The sequence below is a fragment of the Erpetoichthys calabaricus genome, chromosome 8 (assembly GCF_900747795.2).
Source record: "Erpetoichthys calabaricus chromosome 8, fErpCal1.3, whole genome shotgun sequence".
Taxonomy (NCBI): domain Eukaryota; kingdom Metazoa; phylum Chordata; class Cladistia; order Polypteriformes; family Polypteridae; genus Erpetoichthys; species Erpetoichthys calabaricus.
The window spans coordinates 74,181,829-74,196,576 of NC_041401.2; the positions used below are offsets into that span (position 1 = coordinate 74,181,829).

At 36.9% G+C, this 14,748-nt stretch overlaps 1 protein-coding gene across 1 annotated transcript in view; it reads left to right on the top strand.

The window, feature by feature from the left end:
• Nucleotides 1-1,637: 1,637 nt before the first annotated feature.
• The window catches only part of LOC114656547 (piggyBac transposable element-derived protein 3-like), a 92,473-nt gene continuing 79,362 nt past the window's right edge, over nt 1,638-14,748 (top strand). The window contains exons 1-2 of the mRNA XM_051931240.1: nt 1,638-1,737; nt 2,168-3,798. Of these exons, the coding sequence (XP_051787200.1) occupies nt 1,638-1,737; nt 2,168-3,798 (1,731 nt within the window). The remainder of the gene's footprint in view (nt 1,738-2,167; nt 3,799-14,748) is intronic.

Consider the following 14,748-nt stretch of genomic DNA (forward strand, 5'->3'; position numbering starts at 1 on the left):
TCTTATCTAGTCTTTTTGTAATAAACCAACCCTCAGGGCACCAGTGCATTTAGGAATTGTGTTGTGCTCTACAATCAGCTCGATGTACATCAGCCTCCCAGAAGGCAAGCGACTCTCTGTGACGGTGCAATCGTTGGCCCACATATGTCCATCACTGCTCCAAACAGAAAGTGACATGAATTATTACACCTTAAAGGGATGCCACTTAACTTCAGCCTTTAAGTGACCATTTTCTGTACAGGCGTGTCATTTTGTAGGATTTGAAGGCTAACATATGTGGCTTAGAAAAAAATACTACAGCTTTGAAATGGCATTTTGAAAAGATACTATTGTATCCATCTTACACTGCTCTGATTATATTGTGTTTTTCTAAATCTAAAATCACCAATAATTAATGGCTAGCAGCCTTGGCTAAACTTGTACAGTACACTAGATGGTGTACGTCCAAATGACTATGTGTTTGTCATTTGTGAATCTTTTGCAACAGCAATATTCCTGCTTAATTAACAAATAACTTTGGCTAAATTGTTTGTTTCACCATACTTACCAGATAGACTAGTTTGATTCTTCTTTACCGCCCATTCACTCAGATGTATTTATCGATATTAAAAGAGGTGTTTTAGTATCTTATTACAGTACATGGCTAATAACAGTGAGAATACTCTGTGGCCAAATTGAAAATTACTGGAGCTACAAAAAGCAATATTAGTTTACTCAGTTAAATGATGCCCCCTACAATAACACAATAATGTCTGTCACTGATGTTTAACAGGACAACTGATTGACCAGAAAATTTTACATAGGGTCTAACTGTAGTGTGTGTCTTTTGATTAAAAATCCAAGAAAACAAAGGGCTAAACTCTTATTTTAGTCAAATAAGCATTGCAAAGATTTATTTACATGAGCACCATTGTTCATAGCCAAAACACTCTGGCAGAGAGTGAAGACAAGAAAGCTATGTATTGTAAACCAGAATACCAGGACCTAAATCACAAAATTGCACTGGCTCACAGGTTAAATCCATAATCTCGGACAAAAGGCTACAATAAACGAAATGTGGGAGGCAGTTCCTAACAGCCAGGCAAGAAGGTCTTGTAGCATCTCAGCCTCCATACAGAGACTTCAAAAGGGAGGTGTGATACACTTAAACATTAAATGGAAAAAATGTCAATCTATCTCAGGTAAAGAATTAAAATTAAAACACACATAAAAATAACCCTATAACGCCGAGCGCGACGTTTTCGTAACATTTAATTAAAACGTATCTGGTACAGAAATTCTAAAGCTTTTGGAGCCGACGACGATGTCGACGAAATCGGCGCACTTTACTATTACAAATGCATACCGCTAGTCAGGCATTTTAGCGGCCAAATGCTTGAATAGTGGCACATGTTTCGACCGATTGTGCGTGTGTGGTTAGGTGCTCGTTGGCGTTCAGTGCATTTTACGATAATTTTCAATCTAGTGAAGTTTTAGTGTTGATATTTTTTGTATATGTTCATAAAACTGTAGTTTTTATGTCAAAGGTGTAATACTCATAAAAAACATTATATTTATTATATATTTCCGCTTTTTCAAAACGTAACGAATTCGTTACGTTCGTCTTTTGATTCGACGGTGACAAAAATTACCACAGCATGGATTGTGGTTTGTTTTATGGAAAACGGCGAATTTATGACCTAGATGGAAGCGGTACAGACTCAGACCAGGAACCAGATGCTAATACGGATGACACTGGTAAATAAAATGTGTATTATATTTAAAAATTTTGATTTTACAATATACAGTTTGGGCAGCACGGTGGCACAGTGGGTAGCGCTGCTGCCTTGCAGTTGGGAGACCTGGGGACCTGGGTTTGCTTCTCAGGTCCTCCCTGCGTGGAGTTTGCATGTTCTCCTCGTGTCTGCTTGGGTTTCCTCCCACAGTCCAAAGACATGCAGGTTAGATGCATTGGCAATTCTAAATTGTCCCTAGTGTGTGCCCTGCGGTGGGCTGGCACCCTGCCCGGGGTTTGTTTCCTGCCTTGTGCCCTGTGTTGACTGGGATTGGCTCCAGCAATCCTGTGTTCAGATTCAGCGGGTTGGAAAATGGATGGATGGATATAAAATTTTAATTATATTGCTATTCAAACTATTTTGATAACAATATTTATTTTTTCCCATGATAGGAAGTGAATATGCGCCCGATTATTTTGATTTGGATGAATTAGAAGACCTCGTAGTTAGTAATGATAATACTAGTGAAGATGAGTTAGAAACTTCAGTTGTTGAAGTTGAAGAATCAATTCCAATAACTACAAGTTCAAAGCCATCTACATCAAGAAATTTCCAATCAAAAAGAATTCCTCTTTGGCGGCACATTTCTGGAGACGGTACAGCTAGACCTATGCCTGAATGGTTAGGACAAATAGATTCTTCTGGGGTAATAAAACGTCCTGTTGAATATTTTAGACATTTTTTCTCGAAGGATATCATTACTCATATTGTCGACCAATCAAATCTTTATGCAATCCAGCAAAATCCCAATAAACCTCTTGCACTGAGTAGCCAGGAACTTGAGCAATTTTTGGGTACACTGCTTGCTATGTCTATGGTGAAGCTCTCAAATTCACGTTTATATTGGAAGAGCAAACTAAACTGTCCTATTGTATCGGAAGTGATAAGTAGAGATAGATGGGAAGAAATAAAGTCCAAGATTCACTTCAATGATAATTCACAAATTCCCTTACCTAATGAGAAAACAGATAAATTATTCAAGATCCGGCCTTTGATAGACCATTTACAAAAAAAGTTTCGGGAAATACCAATGCCCCAAATGCTATGCGTGGATGAACAGATAGTTCCATTCAAAGGTAGATCAAGCATGAAACAATATATACCCAGCAAACCACACAAGTGGGGATACAAATTGTTTGTTCTTTGCGATGACAAAGGCATCATGTATGATTTTTTCATATATTCAGAGAAAATTGAACCGGTATTAAGAGAACCCGACTTGGGAGCTAGTTCAAATGTAGTACTGAAATTGGCCCAATCAATTCCTGCTGGATTGAACCATTTATTATATTTTGATAACTGGTTTACGTCACTTCCTTTGATGACAACTTTAGCAAAGAAAAAAATATTTAGCTTGGGAACTGTTAGAATCAATCGTTTGCCTGGCATCAAACTAATCAAGGACAAAGATTTGATGAAAAGAGGCAAAGGGTCCCATCAAGAAGTGACTGCTCTAGTTGAAGATACTGAAGTATGTGTAGTGAAATGGGCAGATAATAGAGTTGTAAACCTTATGTCAACTTTTGCCTCGGCAGAACCAAAGGCCAACTGTAAGCGATATGACAAAAAGACAAAACAAACCATCACAATCGATTGCTCGGCTATTGTGAAAACCTACAATCAGTTTATGGGAGGTGTTGATTTGATGGACTCGCTAATTGCACTGTACAGAATTCACATCAGATCGAAAAAATATTATCACAAATTATTTTTTCATTTTATAGATGTAACTGTTGTGAACTCTTGGCTACTTTATCGTAGAGACTGTGAGAGCCTTCAGTTACCAAAAAAAAAGATCCAAAGTCTGCAAGAGTTCAAAATGAGCATCACCGAAGCTCTTCTTCTTGAAGAAAAAAGTAATAGACCAACAAAAAGAGGCAGACCTTCTACTAGTTCTACTGATGTTGAGTTTGCTAACAAAAAGAGAAGAGGTCCTGACACCAAAAGTATCCCTGGAAGTGATATCCGTTTGGATGGTCTTCACCATTACCCTGAGGTCACAAACAGAGGAAGATGCAAAAATGTAAATTGCAAGAGTGCACCAGTATTTTTCTGCAGCAAATGCAAAGTTCATCTTTGTATCACAAAAGAAAAAAATTGTTTTGTTCAATTTCACACTAACTAAAATTATAAACAAATACATTTTGTATTATACTTTATAAATAAAATAAGCTTTCAGTTTGTTTTTTTTATTTAATAATAAAATAAGATGAAAAATAATATAGAAATGAAGGTGCATTTTTTATTCTTATATTATAGATCCATGGACGAATGTGACAATTTGGTTACATTTAAAAAACATTGCAAATTTTATATTTTTTTAATATATTTTGGTTGTTTTATATATTGATAACTATGAAAGTAAAGAATAAAAACAAAAAAAAATTTTTTTCCTGAAATTAAAAATTCAGGCGTTATAGGGATAAAGCCTAAAATTTCAGCATTCAAAATATTAAAGTCTCAAGGACTGAAAAAAAAACTTTTCTAATATGTTAAAATGTGTTTGATTTTATCATATTTTATAATGTTGGTCGTATAAGTCGAATACGGAAAACACACGCTATTGGTCCAAGAGATTATGATATGCTAACACCCACCTCAGAGAGTAACCATGGAGCACAATGCCTATTTTTTCTATGTATTGTGCCTACGTGACCACACGGTAAAACCTGAACTATTCCGAAGTGATGTTTGCACTGTTTTGCATTTTTTGTATGATACACCTTTATCATAAGAGCATCCCTTATGTACGATGGAGAGTTCAATCAGAAGAAAATATGAAGCTGGTCTTAAGTTAAAGTCGTTGAAGTGACGAAAGAAATTGGTAACTGCGCCACTGCAACAAAATTCGATATGTCTGAGAAACTGGTGTGAGATTGGAGGAGGCCAGAAGATGTTTAAAAAAATGTATTTTTGAATGGGCATAAAAGTCTGAGTCTGATTTTATATTCGATTTTTTGGGTTTCAAGACCCGACTTATATGCGAGTATATATGGTAGTTCAGAGAATTAATGGATGGCTCGAGTGTGCTCTTAATTGGTTTGGCAGTTCTCCCTGCTGTGCACTCAATGCACATTGTGCTAAATTCCTACATTTAGATTAAATGGGTTAAGACTTTAATTTTGATTATAGTTTTATATATTTTTTTCTCATGTGCACAGAATACAGTGGCATTTTTACTTCCACGTGTCAACCATAATTTGTGAATATATTATAGCTATTAAAATGTAATTCATAACAAAAGATTCTCCAGCCTTAACTGCTTTTGAAAATGAAGCATATATAGAAAAAACAAACATCTTTGTGGTAAACACAGAGCTGTGGTTGTTATTTGCTTGGTGGATCAGTAGGCACTTCCATGCCCATTCCTACTGGGCTGCTAAACACGCATAGCATCAGTTCAGTTTGGTGGCCTGGATGCTACAACTTGCAGGATACTTGCTTTGTTCAGCTCATAAATATCAAAAACTCTGGGAAGTTATCCTTACACTTACATTGCAGGAAGACTTTTTAATGTCAGCTATTTATTAAAACTACACACAAACACGAAAAGGACCTTAAATGTATTTAATCAAATTACCTTAATATGGTTCATTAATTCCCAGTTTGCATTGCTACAATTCTGCATAGTATTGTTGCTAGCCTGAGCAGAGTGGGTAAGCAGTGGCTTTTCATGTTGCTCAGGTGTGTTGTCAAGCTTTCACGTAAACACATTACTGAAAGATTTCATAAAACTTCCTTAAACTGTCACCAGAAAACAATATGTCATATTATTTATGTGCTAAATTCACAATGTCATAAAATACATTCACAAGATTCCATATACCACATCCTTTTGACAGAACTTGCTCCTAGAGTGTCACTAATAGGTGAGAATGTGAGTGAAAAATACCAGCAGTGTGTAATTTCAGCTATGCTGCAGGTGCTTGGGAAAATATATTAAATACAAGGTAAATGAGCCTACATTTATGAGTTGTTTTCATATCACAGTAAACAAAGCTTGTCATTTTAATAAAATATAATCAGACTGAGTGTAAGCAATGATCATTTTTTATTCCTAGAATTATATGTAAGGACACTCTAATCAGAATCCTGCTAAGATTTACAAGTCTTCAGTGACACAACAACAAGGGAATGGGAGTGATGCAAGGCAAAACACAAGCCATTCCTTGGTTACAAACCAATTTCTTCCTTTATGTCCTGTCAATCTATAAATATTCTGGTCTGCAATCTAATGTACACAAAGGGTGGGCTTATGATAATGGCAAAGGCCCTGGAGTATTTAAGGTATGGAAAAAAGCTAAAGTAAGGAAAAAGCTATAATAGTTTTGATTGTTAATGGTAGAAGGAAAGGCTGCTTCCCACTTCCAGATCATTGTAGACCTTGGATAGGGCATCATGGGATGGGTTTCACAATTGCATACAAATGTAATTGATTTACAAATATCATCTGCTGACTCTCGAACACAAACACTAATAAAAATAAATAATCATAAATTTTGGAACACTTCAGATGATTTTAAATAATTATATTTTGATATACTGCATATATTTCCATTTATTAAAAATAAGCTGTCTCTGTTCAGTTGATTAGCAAACTCTACTGAACTACATGAACAATTAGCTTAACCCTTAGTGTTTGACATCCTTTCTGAAATGCCTTGGAAATCTTTGTCCTTTGACCATTAAATCTGGATGTCTGTGGAAAACTGTTGCCAGTCACAACAGTTGGTACTTGAAAAGTGCAGTACAGAATCAACCTTTGCTTTGTTCCACCAGTAGGAGTTATCTTGTAAAAGCCTTCATCCACATTCCAGGATGGGATTAACTTTAGAGTGGCAAGTTCCTACAAGATCTGCAAACCTCTTTTATGAATCCTTTCATATTAGCAACTCTCCAATTGTTAACTTGTAACTGAGTGGTACGACGTTTCAATAAAGTTTTCCTGTCACTGTATCTTTTCCTTCTGTTTAACCTTTAATATAGACAGGCAAAATGCTGCAAGAATTGGGTTAGACTGCAACAAGTGTAAGACACTCTCCTTTCCAGAAAGAAAACATTTTTGAACTCACTTCAAGACCACTCATGCTCACATAGGACTGATTTGGAATTGCCAATCAGTCTAACCAGAACATCTTTTGGGCTGTGGGAGGAAATCCAGAGTACCTGCAGAGAGTCTTAAATAAAATCCGTGAAAAGGAAAATGAGGAATCATATAATCTAGGATGTGAAGGCTGTGAAGTACATGCAACATCTTCATTCTTTAAAAGACATCTACTCCATAAAATTTAATAAAATTAGCAATTTGTGACAAATTGGATTTGTTACACATTTATCATTGTATTAAATGGAAACAAAAAACTGGAAAACAGCAGCAAAAGTAAATGTACAACAGTAAAAAAAAAAAAAATCAAAGTAGAGCACAAGAAGTGTGTTATTGTACTACGTCCCCAGAATGAATGCAAATAAATCAAAGCTGCTTGATTAATCAATATATAATGGAGAAATCCAGAAGGAGAGAGGAGAGGTTGAAAGTCTAAGCAGTCCCAAAACAATTTGTAAATAGGTGCATTTTTTAAGAGGCAGCTGAACATCAGTAGAGCTCATCCTATGGCTTGGGAGTGAATTACACAGACTCCATATGCAATGCTCTCACTCAAAAACATATCAGTGCAGTGCTTTGAATTTTCAGTTACATATCTTGTATATACATTACACACAGAGAATGCTTGTTTTGGGCTCCTTATCTAATATACAGAATTCACACATTCTAATACTGTATATGACATGTAAATTAGCTCCAAATGTAGCATATTCATATACACAAGTATCTTTTGATTATAGGATCCTATCTAATGGTCTCAAATGTATATAAAGTGTTTTTGTTTCTGATTCCCTTCATTATGGAAATCAGTATGCCATATGCACAATGCCTTCACACATAATACTCTTACATATGCACAGAAAACTTTTCTTTTTGCTTCTTGGATCTCTAACTAACTTATTGTAGGCAAAGGATGCTTTATTGATGCATCTAGGATATTCAGTTTAATTCAGTACAGTTTATTTTTTTTATAGTGCTCTTTACTGAGTGCAGGCTGAGTGCACAGGTAAATGCAATTACAGACTTTATCGCTTACAAAACATATAAGGCATAACCATTAAGTCACAAACATTTTTGAACACAGTAAGAAAAGATACTCAATACTGATTAACATTAATGAAACCCAACATAATTTGACTATTAACATTATTGTTGAATTATTTGCCAGCTGACAACAGAGGAGAGGAAATAGTTTCCAGTCAGCAGCATCCCAGGAGAAAACACTCTGAGGAATCCACATTCAATTATATCAGACAAAGTCAAAGTCCAAATCCTACGTCAAATGGATTCCCACCCCCTTCTGAGAATTCTACAGTTGAGTCTGTACTACGGCATCTAGTATAACTACAGAATCATTCCATTTATTAATTCCAATGCTTCCAGGATCATAGATGTCTTTCCATGACCAAAAATACAGCTTGAAGTACAGTAGTCACACCAAGTACCACAGCAGGACAGTGAGAACAGAAGCAGAACAAAGGAAGCTTAATAACAGTTCATAATTATTGTATTACTAATATTTTTATACACATGACTCACAAACAGTGATGCAATATGCATCGGTAATCAATGACTCCGATGAAGGTATGCTAGACTAAAGTAGTAAGTCTTCAGTCTGGATTTAAAAGCTAAGGCCAAAAAAGAAGGCAGAATACATCACAACTTTGGAGATCTGTAATTAAAAGCTCAACCTCCCACTGGCATTGTGTTAATCCTTGAAATCTTCAGTAGGGTGGTATCTTGAGATCTTAATGCACGCTCTAGTTGTAGGTAACAATAAGTTCAGATAGGTAAGCAGGGCCTTGGCCCTTAAGTCTTAAAATTTAAGACGAGGAGTCTTGAAATCTGCCCTAAACTTAATTGGAACGCAGTGTAAAGACTTAAGAACTGAAGTTATGTGGTTGTACTTTCTGGTTTTTGTAATAATTCTTGCAGCAGCATTTTGCATTAACTGAAAGCTACAGAAGGAAAGTTTGAACAGCCTGTTAAAAACTAATCTCAGCTGTCCATTCTACTAGAAATAAATAAATGATTTAATTTCTCAGGACCCTCTATATTCAGAAACTGTTTTAGTATTCCAGCATTTTTAAGCTGAAAGGAATAGTTTTTAGATACAGTAGTTTTGTAATATGTTTTCAAAGGCATGCTACTATCTAAGGTATTGCCTACAGAAGGTTCTGTGCTAATTTAATAAAGCTAATGTTTAAACCAAGTAAATTAAAAAATAAAAGAATATTGTTGTGGTCTGCATCATTCCCTCTTTCAGTTTTTTCTGCATTCAGAGAAAAGAAGTTATCATCCATCTACTCTTTAAACTCATTGACACAATTAATTAAAAAGAGTTACATACAGCATTGCTCTGTAATGTTTGGCATGAAGCTGATTCCTGCCTTGAGTGCATTACTGCTGCATTAGGCTTTGACTGAATAACATTTTCTAAAAATTAACAGGTGGATAGATAGATGGATGGACAAGCAAGAGCAGAATATCCTCTTGTGCTGAGCATGCACGCCCATTTTCACCGATTATTTCATAAAGTTAGCCACTAGAAATTGGGACTTGAGAACAGTAATATTGCTGGAAGCGTAAAAAACAATAGAAGAGATGATCCCAAACTTGTGTAACATGAATGTTTTTAAAACACTGAGGATTACATGATCAAAAAAGAAAAAAGGATTACTGTAATAATGTGTAAGCCATGAGCAAAACTGTAAGAACAGCTGGAGAAATAACATAGCAGACATTATCTATAATAAACTTTGTTGGAGTACTGCCTATACTTCAGAGTTTATTTTCACTTTCTTGTAAATAACACGATTGCTATGTGCTTTGCATAGCCAAATTAACACAGCCAGTTGAGAGAGGAACTGATATTGAAAAATGGTGCTGATGACTTTTTTTTCCCCCATTTTCAATAAGCAAACTCCCTTAAAGAAAGCTGACTGTTGGCTATATAAATTGATTTTTACACAGGACATACCTCTCTTATTTCCTGGCTCTAGTTGCTACACAGAGATGTCAGCTGTATGAATGCATGTTCTTTTTTCTCTCTCTCTCAAAAGACTAGACACACTGCTTTTGTGGAGTAGGAGGACAATTTTTCAGCAAACATCTTCTAAGCTTTTTTGAAAGAAAGCTGATAGGTGAAGCAGCTTATTCAGACATCTTCCCAGTCGTGATGCCTTTGAAATGCAAATTGCGGGTCGGCTGCTCACAATGATGAAATGATAGCAGCAAATTTATTTCTTAGAACGGAACATACTTGACTACTGGACTTCTCTGAAACTTTCATAGCCATCAGTCCACCACCTGAAATCTAATGACACATTTCTTGCCACTGGTATGATGGGTTTCATTGCTGCTAAGCTTTTATTATAAAATTATTTTTCAAGCTAAAAGAGCTGTTGGGATTATCAGAATACTCAGCAGTGAGAAAGTAGTTCTGTATATAGACTCAAACTCATGTTGAGAAACAAAGAAGATGGTATCTTGATTCTGCACATGTAACAAAGGTAACCATACAAGACTGATTAAAAAATAATGAAATAGTTTTGAATGAATTAATGGTCATTTATATTTGTAATGCATTGGCCAGGTCACATTGGGGAGAATGCACTGGTACCGCATGTTGCCACACCCACCACATGACCAAACAGCTTGGGATCTTAACCCTCAGGCAGACACACGGTCCAGTGCCACCTTCTGGAAATGACCCTCTATCTGCTGCACCCCTTGGCCTGGTCCCACCACTCAGTTCGTCAACAATGAGGTTCCTGTTAGCTAGATCACCCTCTGGGAATTGTGCCACATGGCCGTAGTGCTGTAACTGATGGTCTATCACAACGCAGGTAATGTGCCTTATTTGGGACTCCATGAGCAACCACTCATTTGACGCAAAATCAAACCAGATTCGCTGAAGGGACACAGTACCGAAGGAGTCCAATCTTCAGCTCAGGTAACTGGATAGTGTCCATGCCTCACAACCGTATAGCAAGACAGGAAGCACCAGGACTCTAAAGACTTGGACCTTTGTTCTTTTGCATAGATATCGGGAAAGCCACATCTCATGACCCCCCCATGCTCTCCCTATCAGTCTACTCACATCATAGGAAGAGTCACCAGAGACATGAATGTCACTGCTGAGGTAAGTACATCTCACAACAAGGTCGACACTCTCTCCACATACATACACACTGCTCATGGCTGTGCCTAAGAGGTCATTAAAGGTCTGGATCTTGGTTTTCATCCAGGACACTCACAAGCCCAGACACTCAGACTCCTTGCTCAGTCTCTCGAAAGCCCTGATCAGAGCCTCCATTGACTCCACGAAGATCACAACATTGTCAACAAAGTCCATATCAGTTAATCTTTCTTTGCCAACAGATACCCCACATCTGTTGGTTCCCACGACCTTGCCCAACACCCAGTCCACGCAAACACTGAACAGAGCAGGAGCAAGAACACATCCCTGATGAACCCCAGAATCAACTGGGAAAAATGCAGAACTTCTATCTCCACTCTGCCCAGCACTCCAGTACCAGTGTACAGCCAGGCCATGATATCCAGAGGGGATCCAGCAAAGTCTCAAGAAGTCCCACAGGGCAGCTTTACAAAAATTGACAAAGGCTGCAAAGAAACTCTGCCGATACTCGTGTTTGCACTCCATGAGAACCCTCAGTGCCAGAATGCGGTCGATGCTAGACTTCTTAGGCAATAAAACAGACTTCTCCGGTCGCTAATAGGTGAGCAAGTAATCACGGATCCTATTGAGGATGACCCTAGCAAGGACCTTACCCAGTAGTGTTACCCCACCCTGAAGTTGCTGCAATTCAGGCAATCAACCTTCCCTTTCCTGATAGGGACAACAAGTCCCGCTTTCCAGTCAGTTGGGATGATGCCAGTCAGTAATGTTTCATAAAATGCAAAGAATTGCAGCATTAATAGTTGAAGCAAGTGTGTGGGATTGGAGCAAATTATTTTGTACAAAAACGATGGGTACAAATGCAAAATGAACAAACTTTACAGTGATCTAACACAGTTAAGGTGAAAGGAACCTTCTGCAGGATGAACATTTGCAACCAAAATCTAAATAGTGAAAGGACTTCCCAGGTGGCCAAGAAATTTGCTGTTGTTTTTAGTACTATTATTAAAATAAAAAAGATAATTCAGGGAGTCCATGATGATCATGGCCATCATTCTTTACAAATGGTATGATGAAATCCCCTCTTTTTGTTGTTTCAATATGGAGAAACTTAAGGTTTGTATCTGCAGCACCTACTTTACTTGCCTTGGGAAAAAGTTGTCCACAATAACTGCATAAAGTGACTACTTCAGTTCAAGAAGCCCTAAATTCACCATCAGGAGTCTACTTCAGAACAGTCTGTTTTAAATGTGGCACTTAGTCGTAGGTTTATGGCGATTCTACTGTGACCAATTAAAACACAGGGCCCACCCTGTCAGCTTTGATAGGTTAAAATGGCAGTTTTAATTTCAAGGCTCATTTCAAATTGTGTGTGGTTTCACTGAAATAAACAAATAAAAAAATTAAATATATAACAATATAGAAAAAACACATGGTTCATGAGATTTAATTATACATGGTCATGTTTAATTTTCTTATTAACCACTGTCACATTTTACAATACATTTACGACCTGTACTTATTTGCATACTCAGTTTATTTAATTTTGTCCAAATGTAAATTCTGGCCATCACTATGTGGCAAAAGGAGTCATTACCAATGTAAACAACTCAGAAAATGGTAGCACCCATCCAACATAGAAAGTGTGGTGCAGAAATAATGAAAAAGTATAATCATAAAGCAATAGAATAATAATGAAAAATCTTAAAAATTATGAAATTATAACAGTTTTAGGTTTACTTTTGGCCTGTTTCTTTGTTAATCATTATAATAAAAACATATTTTGATTGTGAAATGTTTCTTTACTTGTACTTTTCAGTTCAGTTTGTGGTCTTCTGTTGCTTCACAATCAGTGATTTGTAATTAACTAATTATTAGTAAATTAAACTTCAATTAATTTTGGTGCACCTAATGGTTTTCAATTAAAGATGAGATAATTAGTCACATTAGAGTTGAGGTGTCTGCCTAAGGTGTGTTAAGTATTTTTTTTTTCTTAATGACGCCTGACCTTGGCTTGCTGGGGTAGAAAGGGCATCAAAAGAGCACAAGAAAAGGATAAAGACCCAACAACTTTTTCATTTAAGAAACTCATATTGGTAAAAAGAGAGCCTTTTTTTTAAAGTATTGTGGGCAAAGCTGTAGTAGCTATCTTATACCGTACATAATGGCAGTAAAATAAGTTTACAAAACTGCTTATTCCAGTTCAGGGTGGGAGGATAGGTGAGCTGGAGCCTAGCCTAGCATCACGGGGTGCAAGGCAAGAAACAAGACCTGGACAGAAAAAAACTGGGCTAGACTGGCACCGACCACAATTGATTCCTGCCTTATTGATGCTCCTGAGGCAGCTCCGACTTTCTATGACCCTTAACTGGATTTAACAGTCTTAATAAATGGACACTAATGATCTTGTTCTTGGACTACAGGCTCAGGGATGTTCTCATTTCAACTTGCTCTTCATGCTACTTGGCTTGGTGTTAGCACAGCACAATCAATGTGTCCACTGAAAGGCTGCTATATTATTTTTGGTAAATGTGTGTAAACCATGGCAAACTAGAATCTCTTTATCTATCTATAGGCCCGGTGTAATTTAAAAATTAAATGACAGGTAGCAGAGTTGCCAACAAGTAAATGGCAAGAAACGATCAGAAGCATTAGAACATCGTACTAGACAAAAAAAAAAAATACACGTTGCACATTTTATATTATGTATAATACTTTTATAAGAATTCCGATTTTTTTTACAGCTTTATTCTCAAATATTCATAAACAGTCTTACCAATTGGCATAATATTGGCAACTAAAGTGCTGCTTAAATGTAAATATGCATTGATTTCTGTTTAGAAACATTTAAACTGTTATTTACAGTGAAAATATTTTGTGCAGTATGGCTGAAAAACAGTGTTTTATCTTTCTTTTAATTTTTACTGAACTTATTTTCGAATTAATTTAAGGTTGCGTCTGATGCCAGCTTTGAGCGTGGAGATAAAGTGGCATAGGCCTACTGTTAAAGACGTTTAACAAAGAAAAATAAACTTTTTCTGGTTAAAAGTAACGTACCGTGAGAATGAATAAAAAAATCTAATATGACATAATCTTTGGTGGTCGGACAATCGCAGATGAAAAGATTCCATTTAAACGTAGGCAGTGAGGTAAAAGTGGGCAACGCTAAGGAAGACGGAGATGAACGATAAGCTAACGGAAAAATTCATTCGAAAGAGCTCTCAGTTTTGACATGTAGAGCAAGTTGCTTACGGGTGCGGAGGATCTGGATGGTTCTCAGGACTAAGCAGAGAGAACCACCGTCTGCGAGGGGGGAAAACCCACACTGACACAGGTAGGGACGCCAGCACAGCTCAAGTTCAGCTAATGCGAAATTGGCTGTTAACGAAGGAGGCGCCGCCCAAGCCTTGAATGTTGGAGAGCTGCTTGATGTAAGGAAGACAGCATTTGGTGTTCACTTCACTTTACGCTTTCAGGGCGAAGGATTAAGTAAGCTTCAAAAGTTCCGAACTGTTGGTAGTGATGTGAAAATGAAGCCTCATGATGCTTTCTTTGTATTTGTGCCGAAAAAGATTGGAAGCTTTGAAGCCTCAGCCCCACTATGAACAGCGACATCTGGTGGTTAACTGAGGTCAAGGCAATCTCTCAAGAGCGCAAGTGAAGCCAATTTTATTCGGATCTCGCCAGTAAAAGGTCAGAAAAGTCTGAGTTCATTTTATTCTGCTAAG